General features: G+C 47.3%; 1 protein-coding gene and 1 non-coding gene across 6 annotated transcripts in view; both read right to left on the bottom strand.

Annotated features, from left to right (window-relative positions):
• Positions 1-18,602, bottom strand: part of KLHL12 (kelch like family member 12) — a 118,167-nt gene that overhangs the window by 51,151 nt on the left and 48,414 nt on the right. For all 5 annotated transcript variants that reach the window (XR_012155801.1, XM_073319672.1, XM_073319674.1 and 2 more), the window contains exon 6: positions 16,645-16,751. Coding sequence is in view for 4 of the 5 variants with exons in the window: in XM_073319672.1 (XP_073175773.1) it covers positions 16,645-16,751 (107 nt within the window). In the remaining variant the exon portion in view is untranslated. The remainder of the gene's footprint in view (positions 1-16,644; positions 16,752-18,602) is intronic.
• Positions 2,933-3,080, bottom strand: LOC140901529 (U4 spliceosomal RNA). The gene has a single exon (XR_012155886.1). It is a non-coding gene; the product is annotated as a U4 spliceosomal RNA (small nuclear RNA).

The raw sequence follows: 18,602 nt of genomic DNA, 5'->3' as shown, positions 1-18,602 counted from the left end.
GGCTGGAGCACCTAGGGGAAAAATTAGTGGGTGCTCTGTACCCACTGGAAGCCAAGCTTCCCCCCACCGCCCACAGCGCACCGCGTCCCCACTCCTCTGCCTACCTCCCAGTGCTTCCTGTCTGGCCACCACCAAACAGCCGTCTGGTGACGTACTGGGAGGGAGGGGGAGGAGCAGGAGCATGGCGCGCTCAGTGGAGGAGGTGGGACCGGGGCAGGGATTTGGGAAAGGAGTTGGAATTGGGGCAGGAAGGGGGCAGAGCCTCGTGGAAGGGGTGTTGTGGGGGTGGGGCTGGGGGCAGAGGGGGGTCGAGCACCCACCGGCAAGAGCAGAAGTCGGCGCCTACGATCCGATGCATAGAAAGAATACGGCGGGTGACCAGCTTGGCTTAACAGATTAATCTATGGGGACCTTAAACACAAAAAGGAAGCTTACAAGAAGTGGAAACTTGGACAGATGACTGAGGAGGGGTATAAAAATATTGCTCGAGCATGCAGGGATGTAATCAGGAAGGCCAAAGCATAATTGGAGTTGTTATTCTTCACATCTCTTGCTAGCTATAAGAAGGGTTTCTACAAGTATGTTAGCAACAAGGTGGTCAGGGAAAGTGTGGGACCCTTACTGAAAGGGGGAGGCAACCTAGTGACAAATGATGTGGAAAAACCTGAAGTACTCAATGCTTTTTTTGCCTTGGTCTTCACAGACAAGGTCAGCTCCCAGACTGCTGCACTGGGCAGCACAGTATGGGAAGGAGGTAAGCGGTCCTTGGTGGTAAAAGAACAGGTTAAGGACTATTTAGAAAAGCTGGACACACACAAGTCCATAGGGGCGGATGCAACGCATCCAAGGGTGCTGAGGAAGTTGGCTGATGTGATTGCAGCGCCATTGGCCATTATCTTTGAAAATTCATGGTGATCAGGGGAGGTCCTGGACAACTGGAAAAAGGCAAATGTAGTGCCCATCTTTTTAAAAGGGAAGAAGGAGAATCTGGGGAACTACAGACTGGTCAGCCACACCTCAGTCCCTGGCAAAATCATGGAGCAGGTCCTCAAGGAATCCATTTTGAAGCGCGTGGAGGAGAAGGTGGTGATCAGGAACAGTCAACATGGATTCACCAAAGGAAAGTCTTGCCTGATCAACCTGATTGCCTTCTATGATGAGATAACTGGCTCTGTGGATATGGGGAAAGCGGTGGAAGTGATATATCTTGACTTCAGCAAAGCTTTTGATACAGTCTCCCACAGCATTCTTGCCAGCAAGTTAAAGAAGTATGGGCTGGATGGATGGACTATAAGGTGGACAGAAAGCTGGCTAGATCGTTGGGCTCAATGGATAGCGATCAACGGCTCGATGTCTAGTTGGCAGCCAGTATCAAGTGGAGTGCCCCAGGGGTCAGGTTTGTTCAACATGGAATCACAGACTATCAGGGTTGGAAGGGACCTCAGGAGGTATCTAGACCAACCCCCAGCTCAAAGCAGGAGCACCCCAACTAAATCATCCGAACATCTTCATCAATGATCTGGATGATGGGATGGATTGCACCCTCAGCACGTTCGCAGATGACACTAAGATGGGGGGAGAGGTAGATACGCTGGAGGGTAGCGATAGGGTCCAGAGTGACCTAGACAAATTGGAGGATTGGGCCAGAAGAAATCTGATGAGGTTCAACAAGCACAAGTGCAGAGTCCTCCACTTAGGACAGAAGAATCCCATGCACCGCTACAGACTAGGGACCGAGCGACTAGGCAGCAGTTCTGCAGAAAAGGACCTAGGGGTTACAGTGGACGAGAAGCTGGATATGAATCAACAGTGGTCCCTTGTTGCCAAGAAGGCCAACAGCATTTTGAGCTGTATAAGTAGGGGCATAGCCAGCAGATCAAGGGACGTGATCATTCCCCTACAGTCAACATTGGTGAGGCCTCATCTGGAGTACTATGTCCAGTTTTGGGCCCCACACTACAAGAAGGATGTGGAAAACTGGAAAGAGTCCAGTGGAGGGCAACAAAAATGATCAGGGGGCTGGAGCACAAGACTTATGAGGAGAGGCTGAGGGAACTGGGATTGTTTAGTCTGCAGAAGAGATGAATGAGGGGGGATTTGATAGCAGCCTTCAACTATCTGAAGCGTGGTTCCAAACAGGATGGAGCTACGCTGTTGTCAGTGGTGGCAAATGACAGAACAAGGAGCAATGGTCTCAAGTTGTAGTGGGGGAGATCTAGGTTGGATATTAGAAAAAACTATTTCACTAGGAGGGTGGTGAAGCACTGGAATGGTTACCTAGGGAGGTGGTGGAATCTCCATCCTTAGAGGTTTTTAAGACCTGGCTTGACAAAGCCCTGCCTGGGATGATTTAGTTGGATTTGAGCAGGGAGTTGGACTAGATGGCCTCCTGAGGTCTCTTCCACCCCAATCTATGATTCTATGGTAACACTCTTTCCATTCCAGTAGTATCTCAGGTGGATGTTAAAAAGCAGATACTAAAGTTAGATATTTTAAAATCAGCATGTCCAGATAATTTCCACTGAAGAGTTTCAGAAGAGCTGGCTGAGGAGCTTGCTGGACCATTAATGTTAATTTTCATGCTGGGGAAGTTCCCAAAGACTGGAAAGAAGCTAATGTTGTAGCAGTATATGAAAAGGGTAAAGGGGATGACCTGGGTTATTATAGGTCTGTGAGTCTGTCATCGATCCCGAGTAAGACAATGGAGCAACTGATACGCACCTTGATTCATAAATAATTAAAGGAGGAAAATGTAATTAATGTCAATCAGTATGGGTCTACATAGTGGAACACTGAAAGCAACGTGTAACTATCACCATGCGAAAGAATAATAAGAATATGGGTTTATACAACATAGATCCTGTCAAACTAACTTGGTATCTTTTTTTTTAAAAAATCTACCAAACCTGTAATCTCATAAAAGTTAATAGTGCTGATGTAATAATATACAGAGATTTCTGTAAGGCGTTTGATCTGGTACCACATGACATTTTGATTAAAATTCTAGAAAGATTTTCAACTAGTAATGATCACGCCTCGGATTAACCTCATTGGCTATGATACAGTAACATGGCACAGATTAAATGGATTAAAAGATGGCTAACTGATAGGTTTCAAAGTGTAACTAAATGGGGAATTCATCATCAAGCTGTTGTGTTTCCTGTGGGGATCCTACCAGGATCCTTTCTTGGATCTATGCTATTTAACATTTTTATCAATGACATGGAAGAAAAAAAATGGTAACTAACCTTCTATAAATATTGTTCTTTGAGATGTGTTGCTCATGTCCATTCCATGCACAGACACACCCCTAGAACCTCGACCAGGGGTATTCTATCTGCTACCCAAGATCCATAAACCTGGAAATCCTGGACGCCCCATCATCTCAGGCATTGGCACCCTGACAGCAGGATTGTCTGGCTATGTAAACTCCCTCCTCAGGCCGAACGCTACCAGCTATCTTCGAGACACCACTGACTTCCTGAGGAACCTACAATCCATCGGTGATCTTCCTGAAAACACCATCCTAGCCACTATGGATGTGGAAGCCCTCTACACCAACATTCCACACAAAGGTGGACTACAAGCCGTCAGGAACAGTATCCCCGAGGATGTCACGGCAAACCTGGTGGCTGAATTTTGTGACTTTGTCCTCACCCACAACTATTTCACATTTGGGGACAATGTATACCTTCAAATCAGCGGCACTGCTATGGGTACCCGCATGGCCCCACAGTAAGCCAACATTTTTATGGATGACTTAGAACAACGCTTCCTCAGCTCTCGTCACCTAATGCCCCTACTCTACTTGCGCTACATTGATGACATCATCATCGTCTGGACCCATGGAAAAGAAGCCCTTGAGAAATTCCACCATGATTTCAACAATTTCCATCTCACCATCAACCTCAGCCTGGACCAGTCCACACAAGAGATCCACTTCCTGGACACTATGGTGCTAATAAGCGATGGTGACATAAACACCACCCTATACCGGAAACCTACTGACCACTATGCTTACCTACATGCCTCCAGCTTTCATCCAGACCACACTACACGATCCATTGTCTACAGCCAAGCTCTATGATACAACCGTATTTGCTCCAACCCCTCAGACAGAGGCAAACAACTACAAGATCTCTATCAAGCATCCTTACAACTACAATACCCACCTGCTGAAGTGAAGAAACAGATTGACAGAGCCAGAAGAGTACTCAGAAGTTACCTACTACAGGATAGGCCCAACAAAGAAAATAACAGAATGCCACTAGCCATCACCTTCAGCCCCCAACTAAAACCTCTCCAACGCATCATCAAGGATCTACAACCTATCCTGAAGGACGACCCATCACCCTCACAGATCTTGGGAGAGAGGCCAGTCCTTGCTTACAGACAGCCCCCCAACCTGAAGCAAATACTCACCAGCAACCACACACCACAGAACAAAACCACTAACCCAGGAAGCTATCCTTGCAACAAAACCTGTTGCCAACTGTGTCCACATATCTATTCAGGGGACACCATCATAGGGCCTAATCACATCAGCCACACTATCAGAGGCTCATTCACCTGCACATCTACCAATGTGATATATGCCATCATGTGCCAGCAATGCCCTCTACCATGTACATTGGCCAAACTGGACAGTCTCTACGTAAAAGAATAAATGGACACAAATCAGATGTCAAGAATTAGAACCTTCAAAAACCAGTCGGAGAACACTTCAATCTCTTCGGTCATTTGATTATAGACCCAAAAGGGGCAATTCTTCAACAAAAAAAACCTTCAAAAACAGACTCCAACGAGAGATTGCTGAATTGGAATTCATTTGCAAACTGGATACAGTTAACTTAGGCTTGAATAAAGACTGGGAGTGGATGGGTCATTACACAAAGTAAAACTATTTCCCCATGTTTATTCCTCCCCCACCACTGTTCCTCACACGTTCTTGTCCACTGCTGGAAATGGCCCACCTTGATTATCACTACAAAAGGTGTTTTCCCCCAGCTCTCCTGCTGGTAATAGCTCACCTTACCTGATCACTCTCGTTACAGTGTGTACAGTAACACCCATTGTTTCATGTTCTCCATGTATATAAATCTTCCCCCTGTATTTTCCACTGAATGCATCCGATGAAGTGAGCTGTAGCTCACGAATAAATTTGTAAATTTGTAGCTCAAATAAATTTGTTAGTCTCTAAGGTGCCACAAGTCCTCCTTTTCTTTTTGCGGATACAGACTAACACGGCTGCTACTCCAAAAACATTCCACGCTAGGTGTGCATACGCCATGTGTGCTGTTGCCAGAGATTTTTTCCTTCGTGGTATCCGATGGGCCAGCTCTAGCATCTTCTGGAGTCACATACATATGACCAGGTATAAAGGGTGCCGCCAGCCCCGCACCCTCTTAGTTTCTTCTTGCATGTAACTCCCACATAGGGATAGAAGTGTGGGTCATGGAATGGCATAAGCAACACATCTCAAAGAACAACAGTTATGGAATGTTAGTAATTCTTTTTTCTTCGAGTGTTTGCTCATATATCTTCCATGCTATGTGACTCACAAGCAGTACCCCAGGAGGTGGACTCAGAGTTCATGGATTTGCCGAATGCAACATTGCTCTCCCAAAACTGGCATCGTCCTGGGCACAGTTAGACCTTGTCTTCAAAAAATACTGTGCAAGTTGGTTTGGACATAAGGGCCTTAATCTCAGACAACCTTCTGGCCGAGGTGACTGTCTCCAGGAAGGCAATCTTCCAGAAGAGAAGTAGTAGGTAGCATGATGCTAACAGCTCAAAGGGGGGCCACAAGCCTCGACAGGACAAGGTTTAAGTCCCATGGGGGAGGGGGTCGATTCGCCAGTCTGAGGATAGAGTCTTTCTAACCCCTTGAGAAACGGGACCATCATTTTGTGCGAGAACATTGATCTGTCATTCACTGGGGGGATGGAATGTTAAGATGGCCACCAAATGAACTTTAATAAACGAGAGACCCAGATCCTGCTGCGTTAGGTGGAGCAAATAGTCCAAGATAGACTGAAGAGAAAATCGAGATGGAAAGGGATCCTGTTCGGAGGCCCAACAAGTGGAACGTTTCCACTTGGTCAAGTAGATAGCTCTGGCCCTGAGGTTGTTGAGGTGGGTTCCCCCCAAGTCTGATGCATCCAAGACTAAAGACACCGATGGCTGTGGGACCATAAATTACCAACCTTGGTTTCTTCCACCAGACCTGGGAGGTGAGGACCAGGCTAGGGCTCATAAGTACTGATTCCAAGTGGTATCTGCTAGGGGAGTATATTGATGCTAGCCATATCTGTAGGGGCCTCAGGCACAGTCTTATATATTGAACCACGTAAGTGTAAGCCGCCATGTAACAACAGCTTGAGGCACACTTAAGCTGTCGAGATTTGGTGGGCCATGACCTTGGATATCAGATCTGCCATGGTTTTGAAGTGGGCCTCCAGCAGAAAGGCTCTGGCTTGGGTCAAGTTGAGCACAGCCCCAATACATTCTATTCTCTGAACCCAGACAAGAGTTGACTTCTGCTCGTTTATCAGCAGGCCCAGAGCACTAAAGGGGTTTCAGCTTGTGCTGATATTATCTTGCACTTGAACCTGCGATTGACCTTTGATCAGCTAGTTGTTGGGGTACAGATACACGTGAATACCTTTCTGCCTGAGGAAGGCTGCTAGAACCCTCATACACTTTGTAAAAACCCTTGGGGCTGCTGACAGGCTGAAGGAAAGGGTGATGAATTGGTAGTTGCGATGATCCACTACAAACCTGAGAAATCTTCTGTGGGCACAGAAGATAGAAATGTGAAAGTATGCGTCCTTTAAGTCGAGGACCATGCATACCAATCTCTTGAGTCCAGGGAGGGAATGAAGGAGGCCAGGGAGACCATGCAGAACCTCAGTTTCTTGAGATATCTGTTGAGACGATGCAGGATTCAGGATAGGCTGGAGCCACCCTTGTGCCTTTGAGATTAAGAAACATTGGGAGTAAAACCCCTGCCCTCTCAAGTCTTGAGGAACTTCCTCCACAGCCCCCATATGTAGGAGGGATTGGACCTCCTGGATAAGGAGCTGCTCATCAGAAGAGTCCCTGAAGAGGGATGGAGATGGTGGGTGGGTGGGAAGGGTGGATAAAAACTGAAGGATATATCTGACTGTCACTGTACTCGGGACCCATCGGTCTAATGTTATGGATGTCCAAGCCAGGCTGAAGAGCAACAGATGGTCCAAAAATAAAAGAGGGTGGCAGATCTGAAATGACAACTAGTGCAGCGCCCTCAGGCACATCTTCAAAAGGCCTGCCAGAGTATCTGAGTCCCCGACTGGGAGGCTGAGGTGGACGGGAGTGGTTGGCACCATTTATAACCTCTGCTTTTTCTTTTGTAGAGCTCCTGTCTTGGAGGTCTGGAGAACTGAGGAGGCTGCTGGGGCATTAAGTGTTTTCTGGAAGCAAATGGAGCATACAGGCCTAAGGATCGTAGGGTGGCCCTCGTGTCAATGATGTCTCGTGTCCTTCTGCCGCAAGAAAAGGGAGAAGCCTTCAAATGGGAAGTCCTGGGTTGATTGTTGGACCTTGTAGAGAAGGCCGGAGAACTGGACCCAGGAACAGTGCCTCACGGTGACTGTGGAGGCCATTGTTTGGGCCAGCGAGTCAGCAGCATCCAGAGCCGCCTAGAGAGAGGTCCTGGCCATGTTCTAACCCTCTTCTAGGAGCGCTGCAAACTCCTGTCTTGAATCTTGAGGCAGGGAGTCTTTGAATTTATTCAGGGAGTGCCATAGATTAAAATCATATCTCCCCAGCAAACCTTGCTGATTGGCAATACACAGTTGGTGGCTACCCATGGAATAAACCTTTCTTCTGAAAAGGTCCAGTTTCTTAGCGTCTTTTTGTTTCAGGTAGCTCTCGACTGGCCCTGCCTGTCCCGTTTGTTAGCTGCAGACACCACCAGGGACCCAGGGGAAGGATGTGAGTACAGGTAATCGAACCTACTTGCTGGCACATAATACTTTTTCTCTGCCCTCTTTGAGGTGGGGGCCAGAGAAGAAGTTTGCCACAGGGCCTTGACTGGTCCTATCACTGCCTCACTGATGGGTAGGGCAACTTTGGATAGAACTGCTTCAGCCAGGATATCAATAAAGCTGTGTGATGTCTCTTTGAGCTCCTTGATCTTCAAGCCCAGGCTTCAAGTGACCTGCTTCAGCGGGTCCTGATGGGCCTTAAAATTGTCCTGGGGAAGTAGGCTACTGGGACCCATGACAGCTTCGTTTGGGGAGGATGAGAAGAAAGCACTCCTTCCTCCTCCTCCTCCATTATGTCCACTTGTGGCATTTCCTGGACTTCAGAATCAGGGTCAGTACCGGAGTTGGGGTCTGGTGCCGAGCTGAAAGGAGCAGTATCCCGTCTTCTGGAGGCCACCAAGTAGGAACAGTGGGAGACATGCCTTGGTACTGGGGGAAACCCCTAGGGGTTCCAATAGGACCATGGCATTGGCCAGTGACCCACCGCCTAGGTGCCCGCTAGGGGATCAGCAGTGAAGCTCAATGGGGAATAGGCAGGGTATCGATGGTGGGCTTCTGGTGATACACAGGGTTCCCCATAGACTCCGAAGAGGATTCCTCTCGGCAACCATGGTGGAAGGGTATCCACTTCCATATGGTGCTGGTATTCTAGGGACCAGCGGCGTGCCAGGGAGTGTGGGGCTTCCCCCTGGATGGTGCCAAGAAGGCGCATGACACACCCTGTTCCCTCCTGCTTTCAGACGCTAGAGCTGGTACGTGCCCCAGTGGGGTTGGAGGGACTGGAAGAGAGAGAGAGAGAGAGAGAAGGTCCCTAGCCTCCTGAAAAGCCTCCAGGGTCGATGGCACCGTCAGTCCATTGGTACCGCGGTGGCTCCCTGGTATCAGAGGAAGGTCCTGGCACCAGACTCAACACCTTTGGCAGAGTCAATGGTGCTGACGTGGGACCGGGGTAGAAGAGCGGCCTGGCATGGGTCTCACTCACTCTCCCCACTTGTCTCTCTTCTGCACCAGCGAGCGCCCTCTCTCGACGTGCTGCTTTTTGTGCTTCTTCCTTGGCACCAACAATGGAGAATGGTGTTGGGGGAGTGCTTCGCACCAATGCCAAAGTACTTGGAGCCGAATCGGAGTGGCTCAGCTCTGAGACAGGTCTGAGGGCAGTTTCCATGAGGATACATTTTAGTCTTATGTCCCGGTCCTTTTTAGTGCAGGGTCTGAAGTCCCAACAAATTTTGCATTTGTCCTTTACATGAGTTTCCCCCAAGCACTTTAAGTCACTCGACTGTAGGTCACACACAGGCATAGGTTTGTCACAAGAAGCACACGGCTTGAAGCCTGGGGACCGGGGCACACCCGGCCCCTGGGGCAAAAAGTCCTTTGACAATAGGAACTATATACGCTTTCACAACTTGGAAAAACTAAATGCACTATGTATGAAGAAAGAGTCTGAAATCACTGGGAAGTAACCTTGTCAGGGCAAGAAAGGATCATTCCAGCAACCGTCATGGGCTGAGGAACTGAGAGTGTGTGGGGCCAGCAGTGACCCTTATATCAGCATATAGGCACACGACTCTGGAGGGTGCTAGAGCCAGCCCAATGGATACCACTAAGGGAACAATCTCCGGCAACTGTGCATGTGGCGTGCACACACCTAGCATGAAATAGAGATGAGCAAGTACTTGAAGAAGAAACAAAACCTTCACTAATAAAGTTTGCAGATGACACATGAACTGGGAGAGTGGCAATGAAGAGGACTAGTCATTGATTCAGAGTGATCTGGATTGGTTGGTAAGCTTGGTGCAAGCAAACAATGTGTGTTTTAATACGGCTAAATGCAAACGTATCCATCTAGGAACAAAGAATGTAGGCCATACTTACATGACGGAGGACTCTATACTGGGAAGCAGTGACTCTGAAAAACATTTCGGGGGGGTGGTGGATTATCAGTTGAACATGAGCTCCCACTGTGACGCTGTGGCCAAAAGAGCTAATGCAATCCTTGGATGCATAAACGGGCATCTTGAGTAGGAGAGGTTATTTTACCTCTATATTTGACACTAGTGTGATTGCTGCTGGAGTACAGTGTACAGTTCTGGTGTCCACAAGTCAACAAAGATGTGGATAAATTGAAGAGGGTTCAGAAAAGAGCCACAAAAATGATCAAAGGATTAGAAAACATTCCTTATAATGAGAGACTCGAAGACCTCTACCTATTAAGTTTAACAAACAGAAGGTTAAGGGGTGACTGGATTATAGTCTATAAGTACCTACATGGGGAATATTTAATAAGAGGAGGTTACTCACTTGTGCAGTAACTGACGTTTTTTGAGATGAGTGTCCCTGTGGGTGCTCAACTCCAGCTGTTGGTGCGCCCCTGCACCTTTGCTGGGAGATTTTTTACAGCAGTACTCACACGGGCCGCATACATGCAGTGCCTGCCTCGTGCGCCTGTCGTGTCTCAATAGCACACATGCGTGGTCGGGCTCCTTAGTTCCTTCTCTATTATGGAAACCGCTCCAACTCCGAAGTAGAGGGGAGTAGGGTGGGTAGTGGAGCACCCACAGGGACACCCATCTCGAATAACTTCAGTTACTGTACAGGTGATTAACTTCTTCTTCTTCTCCACTGTGGGTGCTCCACTCCAGGTGACTGAAAAGCATTGTCTCTTGAGGTGGTAGGGACTTTGGAACAGGTAAGAAAAGCTGTACATAGCACAGCTCAGCCCATACGAGAATCAGTTAGGGGTCCTTGAATAAGACCATAGTGTTTTGCAAAGATGTGTTCAGAAGCTCAAGTGGCAGCCTTGCAAATATCTGCAAAGCGAATGTTACATAGGAAAGCCACAGACGTTGACAGGGATCTCGTGGAGTGTGCTCTAATAGAAGTTGGAGGAGTCATGTTGTTCAATTGATAACAAAGGCGAATGCAACCCACTATCCAATTGGAAAGTCTCTGATTAGAGACGGCTGTACCTCTAGAGTGTTCCGCAATTGAAACAAAGCGTTTTGGGGAATTCCTAAAGGGTTTAGTCCTGTCCAAGTAAAAGGACAAAGCTTTGCGCACATCCAGTGTGTGCACTGTTAACTCAAAAGTGTTTGTATGTGGCTTAGGGAAAAAGGTAAGTAAGTGGATAGGTTCACTGATGTGAAAAGCTGAGTGCACCTTGGGAAGAAATCTGGGGTGCAGTTGAAGGGTGACTTTGTCCTTAAAAAAATATAGTGTACGGTGGATCCACCAGGAGTGCTCTGATTTCTCCTGCATGTCTGTCGGAGGTAATTGCCACTAAAAACGCAGTTTTCATGGATAGGTGCAGGAGAGAACACGTTGCTAGCGGTTCAAATGGTTGCTGCATCACGCATGTTAGGACTAAGAGATGGTCTCAAGGTGGAGTGGGTAGCTTAAATGTCTGGGTATAGGGACTGGAGGCCCTTGAGGAACCGCTTTGTGATGGGATGAGCAAAGATGGTAGTTTCCTCAGTCTTGTGGTGTCTAGAGACAAGGGTCACAGTCTACTGAGCCATTTTCATCATAAGTCGGTGAGGGAGGTGAGGAGAAGCTATCCTCCCTTGCACAGTCTCTGTTGTCTCCCAGTCTCACTGATTAATTGGGGGGGTGAGGGTAAAGGGGGGAGCCCGGGCCTGGGCCCGCTCTCTACTTCAGGCTCCAGCCCAGGGACCCTAATAGTATCAGCTATGGTAGCTGACCTTTTAGAAACATGATGTACTATTCCCTGGGCTACTTCCCCCACAGCAGCCCTCACTTCCTCAAGCTCCCCTTTACTCTTACCTCAGGGCCTCCTTCCTTGTGCCTGATATGGTGTGTACTGCTCAGCCTCTCCAACAGCGCAACTTCCTCCCACAGCTCCTGACATGCACACCCACCTGACTGACTGGGAGGCTTTTAACTAGTTTCAGCCAGCCCCTGATTGGCTTCAGGTGTCCCAATCAACCTAGCATTCTCCCTGCCTTCTGGAAAGTTCTTAATTGGCCCCAGGTGTCTTAATTGACCTGGAGCACCTGCCATTTAACTTATCCTCGTACCAGGGATTTGTTTAGCCTGGAGCTAATATATCTATCTCCCACTACTTTTCTATAGCCATCTGGCCTTGCCCCATCACATTCCTCATTAAAGAACCAGTGAGGAGCTATGCTTTGAGGTGTAGGCAGGGGTGGTGTAGTCGACTGCTTTGCTGTGATAATAGGTTTGGAAGAAGGGGCAGCAAAATCAGCGGACAAATGGACATCCTGGTAAGAAAAGTGTACCACGCCTGCCTGGGCCACTTAGCGGCTATTAGTATGACCCTGGCACAGTCTGTCTGTATTTTGAGCCACACTGTGTAGAAGTGGCATCGAGGGGAATGCATACAGTAATTTGCCACTCCATTGGATCATGACACGTCCCCTAAGGAGTGTTTCCCTAGGCCTGCTCTGGAGCGGGATTCCAGATACTTGGTTTTGCAGTTGCAAAAACGTCCAGTTTCGGGTAGCCCCATATTTTGAATATGTTGTGTAAGATGATCTTGTTTATCTCTCATAAGTGTTCTAGGGGAAATGCTCTGCTGAGCTCATCCGTGGTAGTGTTTAAAGAACCGGATAGGTAAGAAGCTGAAATCTGGATATTGAGTTGGATATTGAGCTTCACAGCTTCGGTGCAAAGAGAGTGGGATCGAGCTCCCTCTTGTCTCTCTATAAAAAACATGCAGGTGATGTTGTCAGTCATGATCCTGATGTTTTGGTTTTTGATGAAGGGGGAGGAATTGGAGGCAAGCGTTGCACACTGCTCGGAGTTCTGGAAGGTTTATGTGTAAAGAAGCTTCGGTAGGGGACCAAAGTCCCTGAGTGGTATGATACCCTATGTGTGCTCCCCAGCCAGTGAGGGGTGTGTCTATAGTAATTATAATGAAGGGGGAGTCCTGTAGGAATGAGACTCCGGATCAGAGATTGTGTGGAAGGGTCCATCACATGAGTGAGTCCTTGACTTTGGTAGGGATAGACAGAAGTCTGTTTAGACCGTGTACGTTTGGCCTGTAGACAGTGGTCATCCAGCCGTGGAAGCACCGCATGTAGAGGCATGTTTCTCTGACCACAGAAGTACAAGAGGCCATATGGCCCAGAAGTTGCAGGCAGTCTCAGGCAGTGACCTGAGGGCTGTTCTGCAACTTGGCGATCAGATTTCTTATGGTGTTGAATCTGTCGAGTGGGAGAGATGTGAGTTCCGTTAATGAATCGAGGTGTGCACCTATGAACTCCAGTTGTTGGGTAGGAATCAATGTGGCCGGGCCATGCCTGGCTGTTTGGGGAGGCACAGCCTCCCCTAACCGGCCCTCCACACAATTTCAGAAACCCGATGTGGCCCTCAGGCCAAAAAGTTTGCCCGCCCCTGTTCTAGTCGATGGTGTATGGATGCCTAGGGACCTGAATGTCGCTCTGGAATCCTTCATGGTATGCAACACTTTGTTGGTCTTTGTGGCAAATAATTTGTCTCCATCGAAGGGGAGATCTTCCACAGGTATTCTGAATCTCATGTGGGAAAGAAGATGTAAACCATGAGGCTCAACGCATCACGACTGCTGTCGCAGAGCCCCTCAGAGACTACAGGTTTGAATTGTTGTCTCTTGTCCTCAAGAATATCGGTAATAAAGTCCATGAGTTTCCTGTCATTTCTGTGGTAACATTTGGCCAATAGGGCCATGTAATTAGCCACCCTGAATTGTAGTGTGCATGACACACTTTCTGACTGAGTAGGTCCAACCTTTTACTGTCTTTGTCAAAAGGGGTGAACAGGAGATGCTGTTTGTTCCTTTGGTTAGCTGCTTCAACTACCAGCAAATTGGGTGCTCAGTGTATGAAAAGGAACTCCGAGCCCTTGGAAGGGACATAGTATTTCCGGTCTGCTCACTTGCAGGTAGGGGTTATAGTGGCTGGTGTTTGCTAGATATTCTTGGCAGGGTCCATTAATAGGAGGGCAATCTTAGATGCACTGGAAGGTTGCAGGATGTTGGGCAGCTCATGCTGATTTTTGGGTACTTCCTCCAGGGTAATCTTAAATTCATTAGCCACTCTTTCGAAGAGATCCTGAAAATAAGAAAAATCCTCCGCTGTTGTTGGAGGTGGGGATGACAGGTTAATGCTGTTTGGAAAGGTGTCAGAAGCCTCTTCTTCTGCATGCAGCATTGCAGGCTGTTCCTGTACTTCAGTCACAGATGTATGCACATGTTCAAGAGGAGATGTGGTGTCACCTCTTCTGGGGCTGTGTCGGCCACCATGGTATTTCCTGTATGATCCCCAGGGGCCCCAGTAACGCCACTGTCTGGGGAATGGCACGGGTGGTCCCATCCATGGGTGTGCATACCAGGGTGGTAGGTCCTTGGAGTATGAAGACCTTGAATCTCCTGTGTCCCCTGCTGACTGGGGTCTGGAGTTGGGAGGAATGGTATGGTGAAAAACCTCCCTGAACATCGGCATCCTCATAACTAGAGAAGTGAGAGGGAATAGGAGATAGCTGTCGGGGCCGTGTTGAGAGGTCTGGTGAAGGATCAGTATCAAGCAGGGGGGACTGTAGGGTCGGTAACACCAGTAAAACCCCTGAATGAAGCAACTGCGGTGCTGCAGTGTTTGCAGCCAGTGCATTCTGTTAGCTGCAATTGCGGTGTCTTGGGGTTGGGTGGTGCCGAATGCCACTGTGCCATAGAGGCAGGCATAGGGACGTGAGGTGCCAGTGCCGCAGTAGCAACCACACTAGGCTGTGACACAAGCAGGCTCAGTTGAGGCGGCACTGGGTCTTTCACGGTGCTGCATGAGAAGAGGCAACTTTAAGCCTGAAGCCTTGGTGTGCCTCAGAAGCAGCCGGGGTACGTGCGGTGCCAGAGGTGCCCGGCGCTTCATATGTGCTGAGCTGTGGAGTGGTTGGCACTGAGGAGACAGACCCGCTCGAAGATCGTTTGGGAAGCGGTAAGTCTTTGTGAGGCGAGGCACGTGGTCAGTTTTTTGCTGTTTTTTTAATCTTTTGCTGACCTAGGAGGGCTTTGTCTCGATGAGGAAACTGCACCCAGGTCGGAGGCAGGTCCGAGGGACTTCTCCATTAATATTAGCTTGAGCCTGAGGTCTCTGTCTTTTCGTGCCCTAGCTTTTAATTTACTACAGTGGATACATTTCTGGGGGACGTTGGACTCCCCCAAGCAGCCAACACATTGAGAGTGGCCATCTGAAATAGGGATGGCGTCTCTGCATGCAGTGCAGCACGTAAAACCTGGTGAGCCAGTCATATTATGAACTAACTGACAAGAAAAACAGGAAGGAAGAAAAAAATGGATTTTTTTTTGGTTAGTTTTTTTTTTGAGGGACTGGGAAAGGAAAAATAAAACTTATCTAACTAAATACATGGTAAAAATGTGTAAAACTAACTAGACTAGCTAAAAGCAAAGAAGTTTTTCACTGACTGCTGAGCTCCGTCTCAGGCTGGGGATGGTAGAGAAGGAATTGAGGAGACCGGCCGCGCACGCGTGCTATTGAGACATGGCAGGTGCGTGAGGCAGGCACTGCACATGCATGGCCTATGCGAGTACTGCTGTAAAAATCTCTGAGCGAAGGCGCACCCACAGGGACACTCATCTCGAAGAAGAACGGGCTCTTCAATCTAGTAGAGAAAGGTAAAACACAATCCAATGGCTGAAAGTTGAAACTAGAGAAAATTTAGACTGAAAACAAGGTGTAAATGTTTGACTGCAAGAGTAATTAACCATTGGAACAACTTACTGAGTATTATGGTGGATTCTCCATCACTGACCATTTTAAAATCAAGATTGGATGTTTTCCTAAAAGATCTGCTCTAGGAATTATTTTGGGGCAGATCTACAGCAGTGGTTCCTTCTGGCTTTGATATCTATTGATCTATGAAGTAAGACATTTTTCTCAACGTATATTTCCTGAGATAATATTTTAATTAATCTTTCCAAAAAACCTGATATGTCTATGTTATCAATATTAAGACTAACGACCATCAATTAGTGGCATCTTTTCTCCACAGATCTTACTGTGCTCTACCAACTTCACTCATTTATTATACACTGTTTATACACTAGCATCATTTCACCACTGAAATACAGCGTCCTCTGGATAGAACTTGGCAGCTGTTTAACAGCTAATAGCAACACTACACAACAGCTTAGGAGAGGAAATGGAGAATACTGAATCTAACTTCAGTCGTAATTTAAGGAGGTAGATTACAGTCATCCAAGCTGGAATCTGGCCAGAACACAGAAACTCATACAAACCCTTGCAAAAAGTTTCAGGGGAATTTTTAACCGCCATAAGAGCTTGGGATCTAAATTTAGTATCTCACCTAAAAGAGCCCTTAGTACTGAGTTGGGGCACCGGTGCACATCTCAGTCAAGCAGAGGAAGCATGCTAAATCATTAACATTTCTGGCAACATCTAAATCTCAGCAGTCCCTCTGAACATAAAGCTCCAATTCTAAGCGGAAGAGAATGGACAGTCCGTAAGGGGAACACTAAGCAATTATCCCTTATCAGAATGTTTAGACCTATCAGTATTTTGATCCATTACATTTGCAGGACCCACTCGTGGTGAAAAATGTAGTAAAGCAGATGATTCCTTACTGGCAAGAAACTCCACTCTTGAGTCTTTGGGTCATATTTTTCCACCACGTCAATAGGTGACTGCTGACTGCCAAAGCCTCCAATCACTAGCAGAACCTCGTTAGCCCCTGTAGAAAAAAAAGACCAGAGTCAAGTTAATTCCTCTGCCACCAAAGGGTCACTTTTAAAGAAGCTTTTGGATCCATCCTGGAGGGATGGTCTGTGCCAGGAATGATGGGGCACAGCTGCCTCTTTAACTGAATATTGCTGTCACTGCTCTGTCTCCCTCCCCGCTCCAGACAGACAATATTCAGCCTTCCCCACACCTCAAAGCGGCTGGTGGACGGTGCATGCTCTTCCTAGCTTATTCTCACAAGAATTGTTCTCCTTTCTCATCATCTAAGCTACCCCTCAGATGCAGGCCAGAGAGAGCACCCTCCCTCATTCACCATTTCACTGTGAATGCCCTATACCCTCCTCATGCAACCACAGTTGCTGCTGTACCTATCTAGCTACCCCACTGAAGCACAGTGGGAGACCTATCCTGAAGGAAGGAAGCAAGTCAGCTACAAAATATTCATAATTAAAGGTAGAAGGGATGATTTGGGGGAAGAACTATTTTCTGAAAATATTAAAATCCAAATAAAGTCATTTTCAAGTGACCATGAAGTTAATTGTGTTGAATATTTCTCCTATAAAGGAAAGAAAAGAATTCAGTGCCCTTTTTGCTTCTTTATCATGCATAAGGAAGGCCTGAAAGGATTTTTCCTGCCTGTTCTGTTTAGCTTAGAAATATCAAGAATATCACGTTTCCTCTTCCATTTTTTCTGGAGGTCTCTTGGAGGCCCAGACTACTGGAATGGGAGCCTGTTAAGCCCCTACTTAAAGGGGAGCAGTGCTGGATCTTTAACAAGGAAGCTTATTTTCTCTCCAATGTTTGTCAGGAGTTTAAGTAAATAAATACATCAAAGAACAGTGTAATTGTTTCAAAATATGTTCCCCCACTCAGTTGCCCAGTTTCACCTCCTTGCTACTCATAAGATCATCATCCTACTACTTCCCCAGTTTTCCATAATACTGCCAAGTAAAACAGGAATAGCCAAGCCCTGAAAAGAAAAAATCCTAAATATTCTGCCTAATCCTTCCTTCTACATCAAAGAGAAGGAAAAAATAAAATCAAACTATTTCTTTCCTTTGCAGTCACCTTAAAACTATGTAAACAAGCAAATGATTTTGAACCATGTATTATATCCCAAAGCTCCACAGAGCTCTATCTCGTTTCTGTTTGATTTTCGTTTTTGTTGCCCTCCGCTGGACTCTCTCCAATTTTTCCACATCCTTCTTGTAGTGTGGGGCCCAAAACTGGACACAGTACTCCAGATGAGGCCTCACCAATGTCGAATAGAGCGGCACGATCACGTCATAGAATCACAGAGTCATAGAATCATAGAACATTAGAGTTGGAAGAGACCTCAGGAAGTCATCTAGTCCAAAGCCCCTCTCAAAGCAGGACCAACCCCAACTAAATCATCCCAGCCATGGCTTTGTCAAGCCAGGCCTTAAAAACCTCTAAGGATGGAGATTCCACCACCTCCCTAGGTAACCATTCCAGTGCTTCACCACCCTCCTAGTGAAATAGTGTTTCCTAATATCCAACCTAGAACTCCCCCACTGAAACTTGAGACCATTGCTTGTTGTTCTGTCATCTGCCACCACTGAAAACAGCCTCGCTCCATCCTCTTTGGAACCCCCTTCAGGTACTTGAAGGCAGCTATCAAATCCCCCCTCATTCTTCTCTTCCACAGACTAAATAAGCCCAGTCCCCTCAGCCTCTCCTCACAAGTCATGTGCCCCAGCCCCCTAATAATTTTTGTTGCCCTCCACTGCATTCTCTCCAATTTGTCCACATCCTTTCTGTAGTGGAGGGCCCAAAACTGGACACGATACTCCAGATGTGGCCTCACCAGTGCCGAATAGAA

This window comes from Lepidochelys kempii, chromosome 21 (genome assembly GCF_965140265.1).
Source record: "Lepidochelys kempii isolate rLepKem1 chromosome 21, rLepKem1.hap2, whole genome shotgun sequence".
NCBI classification, from domain to species: domain Eukaryota; kingdom Metazoa; phylum Chordata; order Testudines; family Cheloniidae; genus Lepidochelys; species Lepidochelys kempii.
Note: the sequence above shows the minus strand (reverse complement) of the source record. Positions and strands in the feature narration are given on the sequence as shown.